The 22,767-nt window shown below is 42.9% G+C and overlaps 1 protein-coding gene across 1 annotated transcript; it reads right to left on the reverse strand.

Annotated features, from left to right (window-relative positions):
- Nucleotides 1–3,392: 3,392 nt before the first annotated feature.
- Nucleotides 3,393–22,059, reverse strand: HACD1 (3-hydroxyacyl-CoA dehydratase 1). Its single transcript, XM_049777824.1, has 7 exons — nt 21,896–22,059; nt 13,051–13,168; nt 12,851–12,869; nt 12,675–12,763; nt 11,019–11,140; nt 6,085–6,263; nt 3,393–3,569 (listed from the first exon to the last, which is right to left on the reverse strand). The coding sequence occupies exons 1-7, from the start codon at nt 22,030–22,032 to the stop codon at nt 3,487–3,489; spliced, it is 747 nt and encodes a 248-aa protein (XP_049633781.1). The 5' UTR covers nt 22,033–22,059; the 3' UTR covers nt 3,393–3,486.
- Between the last annotated feature and the right edge of the window lie 708 nt (nt 22,060–22,767).

Here is a 22,767-nt window from a genome sequence, read left to right on the forward strand (position 1 = left end):
AATAATAATAATAATAATAATAATAATAATAACTTAATGCTTATTCAAAAAAATTTGGGGTCACACCCAATAATGCTCTAAGTTACTCCTGGCTCTGCTCTCAGGAATTACTCCTAATAGTACTCAGTGGAGCATATGGGATGCTGAAGATTGAACCTGGTTGGATGTATGCAAGGCAAGTGCCTATTGCTATCCTATAACTCCGGCCCCTGAATTCAATACTTTTTAAAATTTAAAAAGTTATGTATCAGAGTAAAGTCATATTAATTGGGTTAAAATGAAAAAAAATGTAGAGACTGGAGAGATAGTACAGGGATGAAGGCACTTGCATTGCATTTAGTAGCTTCCACTTTTCTCTCCACCATTGAGCACCTCCTGCTGTGGCCAAACCACCCCCCCACTCAAAAAAAAAAAAAGAAAGAAATATTCCAGTGTCTCATTTTTTAAAAAATAATGTATTTGTTTAAGCATCATAATTACAAACATGTTTGTAGTTGGGTTTCAGTTATAAAAAGGAATACCCCCTTCACCAGGGCAACATTTCCACCATCAATGCCCCCATCTCCCTCCTCCCCCACCGCCTGCCTGTCTTCGAGACAGGCATTCTATTTCTCTCACTCACTACCATTGTCATGATAGTTGTCGGTGTAGTTATTTCTATAACTGAATTTACCACTCTTTGTGGTAAACTTCATATTGTGAGCTGGTCCTTCCAGCCTTCATCTCTATTGTCTCTGGGTGTTATTACAATTACAAAAAAATAAAAACACAAGTGAAAAGCTGACCTGCTTCAGCTCAACACAAGAGAACTTTGGGCTAGTAAGTGAAGCTGTATACAAATGTCTTCGGTTACCTCATGAGCCTTTGAACAGAAGCTTTTCTAGAAGACTTGTGACTCTGCAGTAGAATTCAGAGAAAAAATTTGGTCAGATTCTAGACCCAACTGTTTTGTTGCTTCCATCCTGCACCAGGATTATCCCAACATGCTTTTGGCGATGCCAGGATCACAGACTTCTGAACAATGAGCATGATGCTTAACCTTGTACTATATTTTACAAGTGAAACATAGTATCTTCTTTTCTTTCAGGTTCCTGAAAATCCTGAGGCTTAAAAATTTGTCCTCGTAGGGTTAATTTAAATGAAAGTGAGTTTGGGGGCCAGAGCAATAAACAGCGGTAGGGCATTTGCCTTACACGTGGTTGACCCAGGACAGACAGTGGTTCAATCCACAGCATCTCATTGGTCCCCCAAGCCAGGAGTGATTTCTGAATAACCCCTGAGTGTTACCAGGTGTGACGCAAAAATAAATAAATAAATAAATAAATAAAACAGAAGTGAGTTTGTCTGGGGCCAAAGAGACAGTTTAGGGAGAATGCAGGGTGGATCTCAGGCATGGCAGGCCCAACCCACAGTGCCCACAAAGGTTTGAGCAGTGCCAACTCCTAGGCCCCAGGTCTGAAAGCTCACCTCATCCCACCCCCCACCAAATCCATAAAATTTGCTTAGACTGTGATTTTAATGTATTTTCAAAGCATATTTTGCAATTTTGACATCTACTTGAGTATGTGTAGATTTTCCTGTAGGTACTTTCTATCAAAAGGCTTGTACTAATAAATCATACCTCTGCTTCCCCAAACCATTGTAAATCAAAAGCGCTACCCTAGAACTTGACAACAATAGATCTTGGGTTCAAGAAATACCAATACATCACTAATAAGCCATTATGACTCCTTATTTATATTCATTTCTAAATATCACATAAATGTCACTGGTCTGTATCATGCTATTAAATCATTAAGCTAATTCATAAGTATTGATTTTTGATGCATATGTTACAATAATTTTTAGCAAAGCTCAAAAAGGCACTAAATAAAGCCATCCATTTTTTTCAGGTAATGATCATCCTCTGCCTAGGAGCTGATCAGAAAATCTGCATTATGGGTCAACAATAGTATAGCAGGTAGGGTACTTGTGTTGCATGTGGCTGACCCGGATTCGATCCCCAGTACTTCATATGGTTCCCCAAGCTCTTCAGGACTGATACTCAAATGCAGAGCTAGGAGTTATCCCTGACCATCTCAAGGTCTGGTTCTAAAACCGAGAAAGAAAGAAAGAAAGAAAGAAAGAAAGAAAGAAAGAAAGAAAGAAAGAAAGAAAGAAAGAAAGAAAGAAGAAAGAAAGAAAGAAAGAAAGTAAGAAAGAAAGAAAGAAAGAAAGAAAGAAAGAAAGAAAGAAAGAAAGAAAGAAAGAAAGAAAGAAAGAAAGAAAGAAAGAAAGAAAGAAAGAAAGAAAAGAAAGAAAGAAAGAAAGAAAGAAGAGAAAGAAAGAAAGAAGAAAGAAGGAAGGGAAGGAGAAGGAAGGAAGGAAGGAAGGAAGGAAGGAAGGAAGGAAGGAAGGAAGGAAGGAAGAAGAAAGAGAGAGAAAGAAAGAGGGAGAAAGAAAGAAAGAAAGAAAGAAAGAAAGAAAGAAAGAAAGAAAGAAAGAAAGAAAGAAAGAAAGAAAGAAAGAAAGAAAGAAAGAAAGAAAGAAAGAAAGAAAGAAAGAAAGAAAGAAAGAAAGAAGAAAGAAAGGAAGGAAGGAAGGAAGGAAGGAAGGAAGGAAGGAAGGAAGGAAGGAAGGAAGGAGGAAGGAAGGAAGGAAGGAAGGAAGGAAAAAAGGAAGAAAGGAAGGAAGGAAGAGAGACAGAAAGAAAGAAAGAAAGAAAGAAAGAAAGAAAGAAAGAAAGAAAGAAAGAAAGAAAGAAAGAAAGAAAGAAAGAAAGAAAGAAAGAAAGAAAGAAAGAAAGAAAGAAGGAAGGAAGGAAGGAAGGAAGGAAGGAAGGAAGGAAGGAGGAAGGAAGGAGGAAGGAAGGAAGGAAGGAAGGAAGGAAGGAAGGAAAAAAGAAAGAGGGAAAAATAAAGAGGAAGGAACAAGGAAAAAGAAAGGAAGAAGGATGGAAGGAAGAAAGAGACTTAAATTGATCCTTGAAAAAAACGAAAGCAAATCTTGCACAATGTGAAAACAAATATACACTTCATGGAGGCCAAAGCTATAGCAGAGCAGGTAGGGAGTTGCCTGGCATGCAGCCAATCTGGGTTCAATCTCTGTCATCCCCATATTCCCTGAGCCTGCCAAAAGCAATTTCCAAGTGCAGAGCCAAAAGTAATCCCCGAGCGCTGCCAGGTGTGGCCCAAATCAACAAATAAAAAATACAGCTCATGGGGGTGAGAGAGACAGTACAGTGGGTAGGGTGATTGCTTTGCATGCAGCTGACTCAGGTTTGGTCCCTGGTATCCTATATTATTTCCCAAGCTTATCAGAAGTGATCTCTGAGCACAGAGCCAGGAGAAAGCCCTGAGTACCACTAAGGGTGACCCAAAAAACAAAACAAGAAAGAAAGAATACACCCCCACAATATTTCAAGAAGTTGTTTATTCTTATTAAAATTCTTATTCAAGTAATCCTGGTTTTTCTGGAAAAAGCACCTTGTGGGTAAGGATCACTTAATTAATCATCCTTTTCAACCACCACCTCTCCATGAAGCACCTTTCTTCTTTGACGTAACATATGAAAATAGAGTTGCGGAAACACTGCATTGAGAAAGGAAAACAAGGAAGGTGAGTGATTGTTCTGTTCATTTGTCCTTGAAAACAATTCAGTGTGGGAAGAAGAAAATTGGCAGAAAGAATTTTTTACCAATAAATCCAATATTTTTAGACTACAGGCTACCCCAGTGAATACAAACAAGGGTCCCCAAACCCTCTGCCCAAATATTTCATTGTATCCCCATGATTGAAGAGTGTTCAGCAACCCTGAACTCTTAATGGTGTATTCTTTAGAAGAATGTGCCAGAAGATTCCAGAATAAGGAAGGCCCCCCTTCCTTGGCCCCTCTCTCTGTTCTACTGGTGGAGATTCTGGACCATAGGAGCTTCATGAACTGAAGTGTGAACTTTCTAGCATACAGAACCCTGGCATCTAACCATCATAAAGAGCCATCTTTACCCCAATCTCAGGTAACTCAAGAGCATTTCAGGAGAAATCTTGGGAAGAGCAGTGGTCACATTCACACAAAATGCTATCTGGGAAGAGCAAACACAACAGGCTCCAGGATTCTAGAATTTTCTAGAAGGCAGGAACCTGTCCAGAGGAATTATCAGTGGAGTCTCAGAACAGGATCCCATAAAACCAGACCCAGGGCAGAAACCCCAGAGCAGATATTCTTTCTCTGAGGCTCCTTCCCTGGGTCTAGTTTTAAAGGATGAATATGTACATGGAATCCCTTGGGTCTCTGAACCAGGTCAGTTAAACAGATGATAATGGGCCTGTCGAATGTGGGGAAGAATTTTGAGTCCATCTGAACCATTGCTTTCTATTACAGTGTCTATGTGAATGAATGAACACATTACTATCATCTGCAAATAATGCAAATGTAAACATTATCTCGGAGAAGGATGACCAAAATAACCAAACAACTCCAAATATCTTGCTTATGTAGGCAACTTCTGAGAATTCTATTTTATTTTGTTTGTGTGGGTCAAATCAGCACTTCCTCACATAACAGTCTGCTGAGCTTGACTAATTATTTTTAGAAATTTTCACTCAAATAGAGCAAAAATGCATAACAGATCTCATCGTTTTAATTTTAGGTACACCAAATCTGATCAATGTAACGATTAAACCATCATCTTCTACCTACCAACTACTTATACACTGCATAGATAGATTGATAGATATACACACTCATATGTAAAGACAACTCGCATGTCATTACAAATATTTCAGTAATAATCTGAGATGTATAACAGGAGAAGTCTATGAGCACTCAGTCAGGAGTAGTCCCCAAGCTCTGCTGAGTGTGCTCCTCTGAAAAGAAAATGAACTAAAGTACTAACGCCAGTCTCCACAAGGAGCTTTCAAAGTTTGGATGAGAAGCCCTTAATTTTGGAGATCCCAGGGAGACATCATGGAGTACATAAGTGGAACACATGATCTCTCCTTAGAATCCCACATACCACTCAGAATTAGTCTCCTCCCTCCATAAAACTGTCTTACTTTAAAATGAATACATTTTAATTAGGACATGCCAAGCATGTGGGAGGCCCTAGGTTTGCTGGTTGACACAGCAAAAATGAATACCTTTTCATTAGCACTCAGGAAAACTATGTGGGGCTGACTGATCTGCCAGCAAGTGGGACTGTGGGGGGAACTGTCAGCAGCTCCCCATGGTGAACTGAGAAGGTGAACTTGGAAAGAGGCTGTCCTGGGAATGACCCGGAAGTATGGTCCAGGATACTGCAAATATACAGTCAGTAGGGCTGCTTTGAAGCTTTGAATCAGAGGCAGAGGGATGGAGTCACAGGGTAGAGGACTTGTCCTGCATGAGTGAGGCCCTAGGTTCTTTCCGAAGCACCAAATCCACATGCACACACAAACACACACACCACAATCATGATTTTAAATCAATAAACATGGTTGGAGAATTCACATCCCTGAAAGCACTGAGAATACCCGGAGCACCACCAGGAGTGATGCCTGTGCAAACAGGAGTAGTTCCTGAGAACTGCCAGATGTGGTCCAAAATCTCTGCCGTACTTAGCCAATGTACTCTACCAATGAGCTATATCCCTTGTCCCTAACTAGTTTTGAAAACATTTGGACAAGTCATATATTACTTTATCATAACTAGAATATTTAATATGTAATATCTAGAATAATTTATCACAACTAGAATATTTATTGTGGAGAGACTGACTCAACTTATGAATAAATACAGGTCTGAATAGCAGGTGGATATAGGTGTAAGTAATTAATCATCCTTCCTTAGTAAACAGATGATCTTCTTCTAGCACCTCTCAAATCACAGGTGAAATCAAAGTACAAAAACACATGTACCTTGGGTTGCAGAGGTAGTACAGAGAATAAGTCACTTGTCTTGTATGTGCCCATCCAGAGTTTGATCCCTAGCATCCCATATGTTCCCCTGAGCACCAAGTATGATTCCTGAGTGCAAAGCCAGGAGTAATCCCTGAGCTTTGTAGGATGTAGCCCAAAAATAAACAGTTATTTCATAGAGCAAAAAACAGACAAAAGCATGTATACTTACAAGGGATATATGAGGCCACGGTTATTAGAAGGAAATAATAGTAGTCAAAAGAGACATTGTATTTATTGGGGAGCCTTATGGAAAACATCCCCGATTTCTTCACATAGGGTAAGGCAGCATATATCGTCAGCAGCTCACCAGCAACTCCAACAGGATATAAGATGATAAAAAAATTATATCTGAAGAGAGAAAAGCCCTCAGAGAGTTAGTTTTTAGAATGATTACCAAATACTAAGTTACAGTTATTTTTTATTGCTGAATTTAAATGTACAAATTCTCCTTTTGGCCCATATTTTCAGTAATCTCACTTAGGGCCATTTATTTTTTTTTCAAGTTGGATCAGTCAATGAATGAGTGTCTTATATTCTTCTGGCACTTTCATTTTCCTGTGACCAGCTCTTCTACACATCTATTTATTTTAGAGGACTCATATATAAACTCATACATTAAAAATGGATATAAAAGCTGGATAGACAGTGGTAAGGTAGGACTATATGTTATGGTGGATGTGAGGATTTTAAAAGACTTTATAAGTAACTTATTAATACTCCTTTGACAGCTGTCATCAAAACTTAGTTTTCACGGCCCTGCTGCTAGTCATATATTGACAAAACTCTAAGTTGTAAAGGATTAGTTCATATGATCCTAAACCTTCTCATTTCCAAAGCAGTTCTTTGGAGGCATTTAGGAGATTTCTTATGGTTATTAATTAAAAGAGCGTGTTGAAAAATAAAAGAGAATGTTGAGTAAGTTCAAAAGGTAGTCAGTAAGTTGGAATGCATGCTGTGCATTTAGGAGGCAAGGTATGACCTTGTGGGCCCCCCTCGCCCCCCACCAAAAAAAAACCAACACTAGAGCCGAAAGGGGAGTACAGGAGTTAAGGCACTTGCCTTTCACACAGATGGTCTATGGTTACATTCCTAACACCACTTATTCCTCTGATCACAGAGCCAGGAATAGTACCTGAGTACCACAGATATGGCTCCACATCCCCAAAATAAATGAGCAAATTTTTAAAAACTAAAAGATAATTTGGACCAGGGATATGGTACAAGAGGTGAAGTTCAGGCGGCCCACAAACATTGCTAGGTATGGGTGCCTCAAGAGTAGAAACAAAAAATTAAAAATAAATAAAAGAGGTTGGAGAAGGAGGTTCAGAGGTAGAGAATTTGCTTTGCATGTGTGAAATCCTAGATTTTAACTGCTAGAACCTCTAATACACACATGCAATCAAGGAAAAAAATAGAAGATACTATTGCAGAAAACTTCTCACACTATATGCCCAGGGCATCAAAACTAATAAGTGCATTATCGAAACCTGCATAAACAGCAAATAAAACAAGTTGCTTCCCACAATGAAGGAGTCAGCTTGTATCAAGTATCTTGAGAAATTTCTATTCAAAATATAAAATCTGGGCCCGGAGAGATAGCACAGCGGTGTTTGCCTTGCAAGCAGCCGATCCAGGACCAAAGGTGGTTGGTTCAAATCCCGGTGTCCCATATGGTCCCCTGTGCCTGCCAGGAGCTATTTCTGAGCAGATAGCCAGGAGTAACCCCTGAGCACTGCCGGGTGTGGCCCAAAAACAATATATATATATATGTATATGTATATGTATACATATACATATACATATACATATTTATATATATATATATATATATAAATCTGGGACTAAAGCAATAGTACAACAGGTAGGATGTTTGTCTTACATGCAGCAGACCTGGGTTAAATCTTAGCATCCCATAAGGTCCCCTGAGGCTGCCAGGAGTGATTTCAGAGTGCAGAGCCAGGAGTAACCCCTAAGTACTGCCACCAGGTGTGCTCTTCCCCCAAATCCAAAATCATACACCAAAGTAAAAACAAACAAACAAACAAAAACAGAGAAGGTCAAGGAGAAACATAAAGGGTTTGAGTGAATGTTTTGCCTGAATCAGGGTTCAGTGTGAGGCACCCCAACAGATAAGTCAAAAGTGACTCCTAGAACCTCCATCTCCAGTGTCATTAAAACATCAAAAACAAATTTAAAAATATTGGAATATTTTTGAAGATTCTCTACTTTGCTGGAGAGAGTACAGCAGGTAGGGCACTTGCCTTGCCTTGAGCCAACCAGAATTCGATCCCAGCATCCCATATTACAGGTTGGTTTCTGAAAGACTTCCAGGAGCAATTTCTGAGTGTAGAGCCAGGAGTAAGCCCTGGGTATCATCAGGTGTGGCTCCCAAACAAAACAAAAACTAAAAATATTTCTTTGGAGGGAATACATTTTTGGAATAAGATGGAAATCAGTATGAAAATATAGCCATTGGGCCCGGAGAGATAGCACAGCGGTGTTTGCCTTGCAAGCAGCTGATCCAGGACCAAAGGTGGTTGGTTCGAATCCCAGTGTCCCATATGGTCCCCCTTGCCTGCCAGGAGCTATTTCTGAGCAGACAGCCAGGAGTAACCCCTGAGCAACGCCGGGTGTGGCCCAAAAACAAAAACAAACAAAAAAAATATATAGCCATTGATTATGACTATTCTTCAGGCTTTTCTAGAAATACTTCTAAAGCGTAAATTGAATCAAAGTGTATCAATTGCTGGGGCTAATTATTTGTAAATGGGGGGGGCATTTCTAAAGAGAAGTCATACTCGAGAAGACTAATTTCACCAGTTGGACACAAATACAAATGTTATTTGAGGTGAATAATGGTTGCTAAATATATACAGATGGCTGAGATCTTAAGACTTTTTTGGGGGGGTCACATCTGGTAGCACTCAGGGGTTACTCCTGGCTCTACACTCAGAAATTGCTCCTGGCAGGCTTGGGGGACCATATAAAATACCAGGATTCAAACCACCGTCCTTCTGCATGCAAGGCAAATGCCTTACCTCCATGCTACCTCTCTGGCCCCCTATCTTAAGATTTTTTTAATTATCTTTATTTAAATACCGTGATTAAAAATATGATTATAGTTCTATGATTACAGTCATGTAAAGAACACCCCCCTTCACCAGTGCAACATTCTCACCCCAATTTCCCAGATCTTCCTCCTCCCCACCCCACCCACACCTGTACTCCAGACAGGCTTTCTACTTCCCTCATTCATTCACATTGTTATGATAGTTTTCAGTGTAGTCATCTCTCCAACTGCACTCATCACTCTATGTGGTGAGCTTCATGTCATGAGCTGCACCTACCAGCCCTCATCTCTCTTGTCTCTGAGATACTGTTAAAAATGTCTTTCATTTTTCTTAAAGCCCATAGATGAGTGAAACCATTCTGCGCCTTTCTCTCTCCCTCTGATTTATTTCACTCGGCATAATAGATTATTCATATGGCTTGACTAACTGACAGACTACATCATGTGCATTTCAAAGTTTGAAAAATGTCTTCAGCGACCTTGTTAAATATTAAGGCCGCTGACAAAGGTGTTCTAAACTGCAAATTCAAACATGCCGTGGCAGACTTTTGAACTTTTCTAAACATGCAAATACATTCCAGAAGACCGGAAAGTATACTATGGACCATTATCTCCACAAACAAATACAGCAAATATCAAGAGACTTTATCATGCATTAGTTTTTTTAAGTGGCCTGGAGCCAGTGGTCATGCAGACAAGCAATGAAGGTTGTGCCAGGGTCAGAACCCAGGTGCATTCCTTGTGAAAAGAACAACCACAGAAAAATAATATTCTCGGGTAGAATTAAGACTCAAGCAAATCATACACATAGTATGAAGGTAGTGCAACCTTCTGAAGACAGACAATAAGTAATTTTTAAGCTCAGCAAATAATAATAGGGTCAGGGAAGTAGCTCATAGGGCTGGTGCACAGGCTTTGTATATTGGGGTTCCAGGCTGGTCCTTCCCAGCACCACAGGGTCACCCAGGCACTGCCAGGATCCCAGAACAGCACCCAAGCACCTTCAGGTGCTCTGATCCAAGGATCATATCCTTCCGTGGCCCCTCAAACCAAAATCAAGCAAAAACAAGAATATCATTTCAGGCAGGAACAGAGCTCCAAAGAAGAATAAATGTCTCAAATGTATGAGGCCCCAGGTTCCATACAAGTACCCAGAGTAATCATACGATGCATGAAAACATTTATTCTATATAGAATGGCAAGCCACAGTGGTCTAAAAGGAGCAAAAGAGCATAAAAATGTGTGAAAGAAAGTCATTCATGACAGTGATGATCTTTGTGCAAGAGAAGAGAGAGAAGCTACATGCAAAGGTGTGTAGCTTCTTTTTCATGGCTTATTTATATAATAGAATACAAGGTTTTATATGTGTGTATACATTTATATATAAAGAGCCATTAATCAGAGAAAAGATTAGCTTGTGACATATTCAAGCTCCTTGAAATCTGCACTGGCTGATACCCTCCTAGGAACTTACTCATGTAAATATCAAAGTTGTCATAAACAGGAAAACAGCTATAACTCTTCCTCTCTGATCTCAAAGGAGTGTTTATAGTACCAGACACTGGAAATCAGCTAGATTTCCGCACTAGGGCACTGATTCAGTCTGTTCTGGAACAGTCTGTAGCTTTGAATTAAAGCATCATGGCAATATAGAGCTGCCCTGACATGAAAAGATAAAATCCAGTTAAGCAAGTTTCCAGAGAGGAGCAAAAAGCAAGCAAGGATGGGAGTAATAGCACAGCAGAGACAACACCTGCCTTACAAGCAGCCAACCTGGGTTCAACCTCTAGGAGTGATTCCTGAGTGCAGGGCCAAGAGTTAGCTCTGAGCATCACTTTGTGTGGCCCAAAAGTCAAATGTAATAAAAGCAAGTGAGTAATTAAGTACACTCTGATTTTGGTGGGACACTGTAGAGACTCCTGGGGCCAGCACCCCAATGTGGGCACACATTTCAAAACTCTGAGGTTAGTGTCACACACCCCAAACCATGCATGCACCAGACCATGAAACACAAAACTGCAAAGCATTGCCACCTGGCCCATTTAATGAAGTACGGCAAGTGGTCGAGGAGAGAGAACGTGTAGAAGGAATAGCGGGTGATCTCTGTCACGGTCCAAGCCACCAGGAATAGCACCACGCTCTCCTCATCCTGGACCTGCAGGTCATAGAAAGCCACAATGCCGCTGAAGCCAGCACTCGCCAGCCCAGTAAGTCCTGATACCTGATGGCTGACTTGGTGACTCATGAGAATCCAGGCAGTTGTCAAGACCAGACTGGGCTGGGCTAGGCAGAGGGACACTCAGCTCCATCACCCCGAGATTGCTTACTGTGAACTTCCTTGAAGCCTCATCCCCCACCCTTTCTCCCTAGGTAACTTGACCTTACCTGCAAGACCCCGCCCATTCCTGGGAGGGGTCTTGGAAAAGGTAGATAAGGCCTTTGACCCAGGGGATTAGGCTTTTGCTCCTTGGGTCTTTGGCCAGCATGGAGGTCAAAGGGAAAATGGCTGAAAGGAGTTAAGTTGCAGGGCTAGCGAAGAATGGCTGTGCTTGAAAGGTTATGATGTAGGCCACACACATGTGGTAGATAGGGCGTGAATAAAGCTGATACTTCCAGATGCCTGCCTGTGAGTGAGTTCAATACCCTTCGCTTTCCTGAACCCCAGACCTGCCGGTTGATGGGGGATGAAGCCACGTGGCCGGGGCCTAAGGACAAAGGCCTCCATCCTTCACCATCCTGCTCAGTCATTAATTATTTAACACTACACTTCCTAAGTATGTCCTGGACTTGGAGTGGGGCATCAAGCAACAGTGAATCTGACTCAAACCCCCCACTTCAGTGGCTCACTGGCCACCTTCGGGGCAGGCTCAGTCCCTCTAAAGAACCCTTGGACTTTCTGAGTCATACCCATCTATTGCGGACTAGTTGGTCCATTCTTCTACGCTAGCTCTAACCCTAATCCTAACCCTGCTTTGCATATTCAGGAAGTCCTATTTTTTTGGAGGGGCAGATGTGGGAGTGGAGATTTGGGCCATGTCCAGGATACTAGGAGCTCCTCCAGTTTCTGTGCTCAAGAGTAATGGGATGAGGGTACCCAAGGAAAGATACTGTTTAGAGCCAAACAGATAGGGTTGGGTAGATAATACAGTGGGTTAGGTGCTTGCCTGTCATACAGCCAAACCCAGTTCTATCCCTGGCCCCACATAGTTCCCCAAGCAATTCTGGGTGCTACTCCTGAGTCAGTGTGTGTAGCACCCCACACACACCCAGCAGCAAAATAAAACATAGGAAAACAACATGTCAGGGAACTGACATAAGGGCTAGTTTACTTGTTTTTGCACACAGGTGCCCTGGGTTTGATTTCTAGCACTGCAGCGACACCTGAGCATTGCTGGGAGGAAGGTCAAGGCAGGTAGAGATACCTTAGCACTGCCAAATGTGACCCCCATGCAAAACATGATGCAAAAACTAAAAGAGGAAAAATGATGAGACAGTATCTTATGGGTATAAAAATGCTGGTTTCCTTAGTTTTCCTTGTGTTTCAAAATCATTTTACTAAAGCACTTGATTGATGCCTCATTATATTTAAATCAAAGCCCAGTATTTTCTGTTTCCAGTGGGTCTGCTTCTTGAAGGAGGGTGATGTTCCTATTTCAGATTTAGATGAGTAGCAATTTTGAGTCACTTACTGGCTTTATACTGTGAGTAATGAGCCACACCATAAAGATTCTGGAACTCACTTGGACCCCAGTCACAAGCACAGACGTCGGTACAATTCCTTAAAAAGAAAGGTTGGTCAGTCTTGGTCTTGAACTAACTGACACCACAAAGAAAATAAAAATTAAAATAAAAACAAACAACTCACCAATTAAACAGTGGACTATCTGGAAGCAAATGAAAAACAAAATCACGGGTCAATGGCGTGCAACATAAATCTCTGCTTACAGTGGGGCTGAACAAACCCAGAGAAAGAAGGTCGTCTGGGAGACTGGACTGTTTTTACTCGGCCAATAAAAGTTCACACAATACCCCAATCATAGCACAGCAGCATCGTTAAACACTTACCTCAAGTAAGGCAACAGTCTGGAAAAATTTAAGTGTCTTCTGAATGCTTTTATATAAACCTTTGTGTGTTCCTTTTTCTATATAAAAACGGGCCATGGCAATGGCTAGAACCAACCACCTGGAGAGAAATAAGATTATTGTATAAAGTGAACCAAATAAATACCACAGATCTTCCAGAAATGTTGTGCTATATGCCATAATAATGTGGAGGTTTGGGGCCAGAGCTATTATAGCACAGTGGTAGGGTGTTTGCCTTGCAAGTAGCTGACCCAGGACAAACCTGGTTCAATCCTCAGTATCTCATATGAACCCCAGGAGCAATTTCTGAGCCCCCAAACAAACAAAAATATAATAATAATAATGTGAAGGTTTATGCTCAACTTATCATTCAAACCTCAGAGGAAGCAAATTCAAACCCTATGGAAATGTTGCAAGAGGATCTTCAGAACTTCTGAGATAAATTATTACAGCTGTCAATGAACATTGTCCTTTATTTTCATGAGATTCACTGAGAAGGAAGAAATTAAATGCATGGGGTCCAAGAGATAGGACTGAATTAAGGCTCTTGCCTTAACCAACCTGGGTTGGATACCCAAAAATGCATGTGTTTCCCCAAGTATCCACAAAAGTGAACCCGAACCACAGAGCCTGGAATAAATCCTGAGCAACACCCCAGATGTGTCCACAAAAAAACAAACAAACCAAGAAACCAAAACTGCAACATTTGTAAATAGACAAATGACTTTAAAAAATTCCTGCAAAACACCCGGAGCGGTGGTGCAAGCGATGGGGCATTTGCCTTGCACGTGCTATCCTAGGACAGACCAGGGTTCAATCTCCAGGTATCTCATATGGTCCCCCAGGCCAGGGGCAATTTCTTGGCGCATAGCCAGGAGTAGCCCCTGAGCGTCACCAGGTGTACTCCCCCACCCAAAAAAAAAAAATTCCTGCAAAGGAGTAACTACTTGAATTTGCTGAAAATGCAAGAAGTATAGAAAAAAAATGGTAGAGACCACCTTTTTTACTGGAACTTTTTATTTTATTAACTTTTTTCTAGAGTGCCAAAAATAAAGCCCAGGGCCTCAAATATTGCAAGGCCAGAGCTTTGTCACAGAGCCACATCTCCATGTCTCCCCTGGAATTCCAGCTTGTTCTCTTGACTTACAACAAAACAAAGGCAAGAACATCCTTCACAGATATAGCGGGAAGCCAGGTTAAGTGTCTGAAAGTACTGCATAGAATGTGAAGTGTATAACCAGAGTAAGGAGAAAGACAAAGAGGCAATTTCACAGTGGTCTAGATGCTTCGAAAAAGCCCATTTTAATCCTTAGGGGAAAACCAGGAGGCAGACTCTGCTTTGTTTCCTATTTGACTTGCTGAGGAAACAGGCAAAAGATCCTAAATCTATCATATACCTAGGTATCACTATGCCTCTCATTACAGCCCACCCTGAACTCTGGGAAATCAGCCAATTCTATTCAAGCATCTGATTAATTTATAAGTTTATTATTATTGTTACTGTTGTTTTGGTTTGGTTTGGTTTGGTTTGAAGGCCACACCTGGTGGTGTTCAGGGTTTACTCTTGGTTCAGACTCAGGAAGTACTCCTGATGGACTCAAAGAACCATATGAGATGCTGGGGAGTGAACCTAGGCCAGCCGCTTGTGAAGCATGTTCCGTACATTCTATACTATTGCTCCAGTTCTAATTTATATGTTTAAAAGGTGATGTGCAGAGTTATGCTCCAACATTTTTCTGGCCATCAAAAAGCAAGTCTCTGTTCCATATCAGACAACCAAGTGACAGAGACATCAAGTGCAAAGGCCAAGAATCAGTTCAAGGTCAGAAATAAAAACGGGAGGTCTCCTAGCCCCAGTCTGACCCACTTTTACTACAACAAATTGTCTGCTTCTTCCCGTGGGAGAGCCAACCTTGCATTCAGAGCAGAGCTAACCTGTGAGCAGTCAGTCTGGACCATGTTGGAAGGACTTTCGAGTTTTAAACAGTCACAATTTCATTCTCTTTTATTCTGAGTCCCTACGCTACAATTAATCAAAAAAAAAAAAGGGCATTAAGATGATGTTTTGTGGGCCCGGAGAGATGGCACAGCGGCATTTGCCTTGCAAGCAGCCTATCTAGGACCAAAAGTGGTTGGTTCGAATCCCGGTGTCCCATATGGTCCCCCGTGCCTGCCAGGAGCTATTTCTGAGCAGACAGCCAGGAGTAACCCCTGAGCACCGCCAGGTGTGGCCCAAAAACAAAAAAAAAAAAAACAAAAAAGATGTTTTGTTACACATATTCCATATAGTTCTCTCTGTTTTTATTTTTATTAGTATTGACCTTCTCATAGTTTCATTAATCTTAGCTGTGAGTTTCCTGTCATATTTAACAGCAGCATCCCAAGATGTACACAACAGCATTATGGTTAATGCCACCGCTGTCCTTTAGGTGGCAGTATTGTATCAACTATTTTACTTTGGATTAAGGAAAAAACCCATGGACTCAGGCGTTTTTCTGCAAGGATGTCCAGAAACTACTCCTCTAAAAGAATCAGTATTTGCTTCCTAAGCCACCAGAGCAAGGGACAAGATCTTGAGCCTTGAACTTCCTTTACCCATCAGTTTAATAATTACAACAACAATTTAACACACACATACACACACACACACACACACACACACACACACACACACACTCATATATCCAAAGGCCACCAGGACTTCTGCAAGTAGAAATACTTTTCTAGAAAGTTCCTTTTTAAAAATATATATACTGATCTATACTAAATTTTCAGTTCGATAGACCCCATCAGATGTAGATAGTCCTTTAATAGAATGCTCAGGAAAATTAATTGTGGGTTCTGAGTCTATAAGACATGTCTTGCTTGCTTGTGCGCAAGTAACACATTGGTGTGTTGACTTATCTCCAAGTTCAAGACATACACCTGAGCAAGGTAAGGCAGAAGTAGAAACAATAGGTGTAACTCTTGCCACATGGCATATAAATCAGAAGAAACAACCCAACCAGCTACTATAATACCTTGACTTAGTTCACTCTTCTCTTGCCCTCTATGACCACAGAGATCCGGAACCCCTTGCCAATGTTCAATGCCCAGGACCAAACTGTGGCTGGCCACACCCAAGACAACCTTCACATTGTACTATCACTCTAGTCATGCCAGTGCTGGTTTATCACTTAAATTTTCTCGAGACTATCGGCCCCTTAAAAGTTGGTTATTTATACCGACATATCCTTTAGCTTTTTAGGAATGTCAACATTGCCTTTCAAGGTCTTTAGTTTCTTTTCTTTTCTCCCAAATGTCTGGTATCAGGAACCAGGTGTTCCAAGGATGCAGCTTCAAACACTATCACCTTTAGGAAAATTTTGCCTCATCAAAACTTCTACTCAAGTCTCTTTTACCATCCACTCCTCCTCGGTTTATTTTGAAACAATTCTCATGTATGTGAAATTATTTATAAAAGCTTAATTATATACTCCAAATGAAATTATTTTTAATACACGTAATTGTAATGCCACTAAGTTACATTTAAAAAAATGTGACAACTTATTAAATCACAAAAGAGAGTTAGGCTCCAAATTTCATCAGTGTTCTTTGGATGTTTTTAACTCAAGACCATGAAATCATTCAGTACAAAAAAAATTTAACTCAAGACTAATAAACTATTACTTAAAATTGTGGGGGAAATATATGCCCGAACCTGAGTTTTGATGCTCTAATAATATACTATGTATACTGTGAAAATAAGTTGAATATTTTTTTTTTTGCTTTGGTTTCTTTTCTTTCTTGGTTTTGGGCTACATCCAGTGGTACTCAAGGCTTATTTCTGGAGCTGTACTAGGATTACTCCTAGCAGTGCTCAGAGGACCATCTGGAGTGCCAGGAATCAAACCCGGATCGACTACATGCAAGCAAGCACATTGCCTGCTTCACTGTCTTTCTGGCCCCTTGAATAATATCCCTTTGGTAAGAGAAGCATATTTTGCAATTAACCATTGAGGACAAGATTTTTCTTTTTCAAAATCCCCTGCCAGACAGACACTCTGTTTGCAGGAGACAAGTTTGTCCATGGCAATGATCTAGTGTAGTAGCTACACTATTGCAAATTTACAGGTGTGAAAACTCAGACTCAGAGGAGGTCAAGCCATTCATCTGAAGGGTACCCAGTTGAAAAGGAATAAAAGGTCCTTTTGTCAACAATCCCAGACTGTTTCCAGACTAACATGAAAGCAGATTAGGAGATGTGCTCAGGCCAAGCCTGCCTGTGTCTCAGCCAAGTTCTCAACAAGGAATTTTCCTCCCCAACCTACCATATTTTTGTTCTAAAGACGCACCTGACCATGAGATGCATATAGTTTTTAGATAAGGAAAACAAGAAAAAAAATATTCTAAAGCAAATAGTGCAACACTAAATGCCATCAAGAGATAGCAGCTGGGAACAACCAGCCTGCAAGGTCGAAGTATATTTACAATACGCCAGACCACAGCTGGTTAAACACATTTACTAACTTTTTTATATCAGAAAGCAAAAAAACATTTTAAAATACTTTTTTGTTAATATAAAAATATCACAGCAGAGATCAGATCGTCTTAAACAAAAGCTCTATATGTGACGGTGAAAGTGTGTTAACCTGATTGCTTGTACTATGTGGTACATCTGAACAGTAAAGGGGTGTAATATTGCACTGTCAAATGGTTAGTATATGCTCTCCTCCCCTGCACTCAGACTTCAGCTCCAGGTGGCATTCGCTCTATAAGACGCACAGACATTTTCCCCCATCTTTTTGGGAGGGAGGGTGCGTCTTATGGTGTGAAAAATACGTTAACTCCTTAATCTCATTGGTGCTGGGCTCCCCAAAGCATGGACAATGTCTTTTCCTGTGTCCCTTCCTAACTTTAACAGGCTCAGGGATGCCTATACCCATACCCTTTAAGGTCAATTCAGCCTAAAAGTAGCAATGCTAAGATCTCCTCCACCCCAGTTTCCTCTGGTTCTTGTTGCCTATGTGAAGGGAAGAAGTGCTCTTATTTCAATGTCTTTCATCATACTATCTAAATATCCTCTGCTCACACTTCTTCCAAGTCAACACTTACAATATGCATCAGCTTCTTTCTCTCACTTGACTTAGGACAACACACTTGATGCATCAAAGGTCCTGAGTATTTGTTTAATTCAATATATAAATGGTCCTGAGTGTTTGTTTAAAGGAGGAGAGAGGTGAGAAGAGACAGGAAAGAAGAGGGAAAGAGGGGCCGGGCGGTGGCGCTGGAGGTAAGGTGCCTGCCTTGCCTGCGCTAACCTAGGACGGACCGCGGTTCGATCCCCCGGTGTCCCATATGGTCCCCTAAGAAGCCAGGAGCAACTTCTGAGCGCATAGCCAGGAGTAACCCCTGAGCGTCACAGGGTGTGGCCCAAAAACCAAAAAAAAAAAAAAAAAAAAAAAAAAAAAAAAAAAAAAAAAAAAAGAAGAGGGAAAGAAGGGAGAGGAAAGGAAAGAGCTTCGAAGGAGAGAGGAGGTAAGAGGACATTCTCTTTCCTAGTCAAACACTAATGGGGTTGAAAAAGCAGTCAAAGTCCTCTCATTCTTGGGCTAAAAGGCAGAAGCTCTGCCATAGAGGGTTTGAGCAGTGCCTTGCCCTTGGTCCTTCGTTGAACTGCTGTTTGATTGGCCAAGAAGTTAAGGTGCTTGGGACTGAAGCTATAGTATTTTAGAGGGGGTGTTTGCCTTGCACACAACCAACTTGGGTTTGATCCCAAGCATCTTATATGGTCCTCTGAGGACCACAGAAATGATCCCTGAGCATATAATTAGGAGTAAGCCCTGAACACTGCCAGATAAAGCCCTAAAACAAAGCAAACAACTCCCCCCCCCCAAAAAAAAAAAGAGAACCTTCACTTTTAACTATAGCAATAATAATTGGGTAGGTGTTCGCCTTGCATGCACGTTCAATCCCTGGCATTGCTTATGTAAACCCTGAGAACTGCCAGGAGTAATTCCTAAGTACAGAGCTAGGGGTAATCCCTTGAACATAGCTCAATGTGAGACTCTGAAAAGCAAAACCAAGCAAACAAGAAGTTAATAGAGTGATAGCACAGTGAGGCAGGGCTTTGGCCTTGCACTTGGTTAACTCAGGTTCAATCTCTGCCATCTTATATGGTCCCCTGAGCCTGCCAGTTGTAATTTCTGAGCACACAGCCAGGAGTAAACCCTGAGCTCAGCCAGGTGTGGCCCAAAAATAACAACAAAAAGAAGTTAAGATGCTTGCCTTTCATGCAACTGACTCGGTTTCAGTCCCCAGACTTAATATAATCCTTGTGCATAGAGCCAGAAATAACAACTGAAAGCCAATGGGTGGGGCTCTAAAACCAAAATGGTATAAATCAGTGACACTTGCTCTGCTTACAGGTGACCCTGGCTCAATTCCTGGCATCAAATGGTCCCCACAGAGAGCCAAAACAGCCCCCCACCAACTCCTGAGGCTGTGGCCCAAACCCCACCTCCCAAAGTAAAGATGCTCATGTAAATTTAAAAAACAACTTGCTCTTTCCAAAATTGGGGACATGGGTGATGATGCACCGGTAAAGGTTATTGTACATTGCATGACTGTAATTCAATCATCAATAATTTTATCTGTGTGTGTCGGGGTGAAGCCTCATCCCCCACCCTTTCTCCCTAGGTAACTTGACCTTACCTGCAAGACCCCGCCCATTCCTGGGAGGGGTCTTGGAAAAGGTAGATAAGGCCTTTGACCCAGGGGATTAGCTCTCGCCTTTTGGTCTTTGGCCAGCATGGAGGTCAAATGGAAGATGGCTGAAAGGAGTTACGGTACAGGGCTAGCTAAGAATAGCATATGCTTGAAAAGTTATGATATAGGCCACACATGTGGTGGATAGGGCATGAATAAAGCTGATACTTCCTGATGCCTGTCTCTGGATGAGTCTGATTCCACTGTTCACCTAAACCCGGGACTCGCCAGCTGAATGGGGATTGCGGAGCCACATGGCCTGGGATGGCAGGGAAAAATCCCTCTATCCATCCTTCTCCATCCAGATCCATCGTTAATTATTTAATGCAACAGGGGGGGATTATCATGAACAACCTTATAACCATGGTGTTTAAATAAAAAACTTTTTAAAAGAAGAAAAGAACTTGGCCTTTTCGGAGATTTCTAGGAAAGGTTCACAAGAAAAAGACCTTCAAGATTGGCCTACTTAGAAGTCACTGGAACAAGGGGAGGATAACAAACAATAAGCAGAGAGAGCTACAGTGCTCTGAAGTGGACTTAGAACAGAGCTCAGGAGCCTGAGTTAGGGGTATATAGGGGACGGTGTTTGCCTGGCACGAGGTCAATCCACAGTCAAACCCTGGCATCCCATGTAGGGCAGTAGGTAAAGTTGCCTTGGCAACCAGCCAACCTGGGTTCAATCCTTGACATCCCATGTGGTCCTTCGAGCACTGATGGCCAAGAGTGATTTCTGAGTGCAGAGCCAGGAATGACTCCTGAGCACTGCTGGGTGTGGCCCAGCGAGAGACAGAGACAGAGAGAAACAGAGAGTGAGAGAGTGCATGCCTATAATTAGCTATGGTGTACCTGGTACTTCAATAAATGGTAAACCCTCAATAAAGAGTGCTTTAAAAAATTAAAAATATAATAAAATGTAGTTGCTATTCAGGATTAAACCTACACACATAGATGTCCATTGCTTTTTACTTTCCTCTGCATGGTGTAAAATGGACACACCAGACAGTGTCCAAACCTGAATTAAATATCTCTAAATCACTTTCCCCGAAAAACCTAGAGAAAGTGCAAATTGTTATAAACTTTCACACCCATCAAACCTCAGACCCCATGAGAAGTGACTTCTCCCAGGGCCAACACTGGTGGCTGGGAGAAGAAACAGGGGACGGGGGGGGGGGGGGGGGGGGGGGAGGGGGAAGTGTCTGCAGGTGTTGGCAAGGCCTCTCCAAACAGAAGTCACTTTGACAGCTCTGTGGTGGAGCCATGGGCATTCATTGTGTAACCTCAACGTGTCAGTGTCAGTCACACTCGGGGCGGAAACCCAGAAAGGGCAGGAAGGGAATTGGGGGTCAGACAGATGCTGGGCACGAGCGAGTGAGTGAGTGAGTGCAGGCTCCGGGCTCGACCTGGATTTAAAACAGGCACAGCTAGCTGGAAAGGTGCTTGCCTTGCTTGCATGCGGTGGACCTGGGTTCGATCACAGGCATCCCCCTAGGATCCTAAGCACCTCCAGGAGAGATTTCCTAAGAGCAGAGCCAGGAGTAACCAACCCCTGAGCTCCACCGGGTGTGGCCCCCCAAAATAAAATAATAATAATAATAATAATAAATATCAATAAAACAGAATTGAGGATAGGAGCAGCAGCTATAGGGAGTCCCACCGGCTGCAATGCTGCAATCTAGGGGATAGGAAGGGGTTTAAAAGGGTGCGCGCACCACGCAGGTCTGTGCGCTTTTTGGGGTGCGCGGCCGAGGCGGCGAGCTAACGGTCCGGGCCCCGCATTCTTGCCGGAGTCTATACTTAACCTCGGGCCCGCGCCCCGCCGCCGGGGACCGTATTAGGCAATGCCCTGCGAGCCGGCCCGGCCCCGTAGCACCCCCCTCGGCGCCCCGATCCATTCAGTCCCTAACCCCCACGCTGCCCCGGGGTCCCCCGAGACGCTCGGCCCCCCGCGAGCGAGCCAGCACCCCGGCAGCTGCCACGCGCTCCGCCGGCGCCCCGAGAGCTCGCGGCAGGTGGAGACGGGGGGATCCCAGGGGCGCCCAGGGGGTGTGCAAAGAGATCCCGGGGCGGGGGGCGCACGTACCCCGCGGTCATGGCGATGTTGTAGAACGTGAGCCAGGACCGGGCCAGGCAGCCCAGGCGCCTCCGCCGGCCCGCGGCCTCCCGCTCCTCGCCCACCTCCGAGCCGCCGCTGGAGCCGTCCTCCTCGCTCAACGCCATGGTGGCCGCTGGCTCCGGCTGCTGCGGGGCCTGGGGAGCGCCGGGACGCCCCGCCGCCGCCGCCGCCGCCCATGCCCGGCCCACGGAAGGAAGAAGGAAGGAAGGAAGGAAGGAAGGAAGGAAGGAAGGAAGGAAGGAAGGAAGGAAGGAAGGAAGGAAGGAAGGAAGGAAGGAAGGAAGGAAGGAAGGAAGGAAGGAAGGAAGGAAGGAAGGAAGGAAGGAAGGAAGGAAGGAAGGAAGGAAGGAAGGAAGGAAGGAAGGAAGGAAGGAAGGAAGGAAGGAAGGAAGGAGAAAGAAGGAAGGAAGGAAGGAAGGAAGGAAGGAAGGAAGGAAGGAAGGAAGGAAGGAAGGAAGGAAGGAAGGAAGGAAGGAAGGAGAAAGAAGGAAGGAAGGAAGGAAGGAAGGAAGGAAGGAAGGAAGGAAGGAAGGAAGGAAGGAAGGAAGGAAGGAAGGAAGGAAGGAAGGAAGGAAGGAAGGAAAAAGAAGGAAGAAGGAAGGAAGGAAGGAAGGAAGGAAGGAAGGAAGGAAGGAAGGAAGGAAGGAAGGAAGGAAGGAAGGAAGGAAGGAAGGAAGGAAAAAGAAGGAAGAAGGAAGGAAGGAAGGAAGGAAGGAAGGAAGGAGGGAGGGAAGGAGGGAGGGAGGGAGGGAGGGAGGAAGGGAGGGAGGGAGGGAAGGAAGGAGAATGGAAGGAAGAAAGGAAGGAAGGGGAGGGAAGGAAGGAAGAAAGAAAGAAAG

Source organism: Suncus etruscus, chromosome 7, assembly GCF_024139225.1.
Source record: "Suncus etruscus isolate mSunEtr1 chromosome 7, mSunEtr1.pri.cur, whole genome shotgun sequence".
NCBI classification, from domain to species: Eukaryota; Metazoa; Chordata; class Mammalia; order Eulipotyphla; family Soricidae; genus Suncus; species Suncus etruscus.

Bases quoted from the DNA above. Each gene is read 5' to 3' on its own strand.
- HACD1 (XM_049777824.1), bottom strand. From the start codon at position 22,032: ATGGCGTTGAGCGAGGAGGACGGCTCCAGCGGCGGCTCGGAGGTGGGC. The intron at 6,264-11,018 runs GTGGCAATGCTT...TTCTCTCTTCAG, and splicing joins TACTTCATTAAATGGGCCAG to ATATAATTTTTTTATCATCT. The intron at 3,570-6,084 runs GTAAGTATACAT...TTCTCAATGCAG, and splicing joins CGTGGCCTCATATATCCCTT to TGTTTCCGCAACTCTATTTT.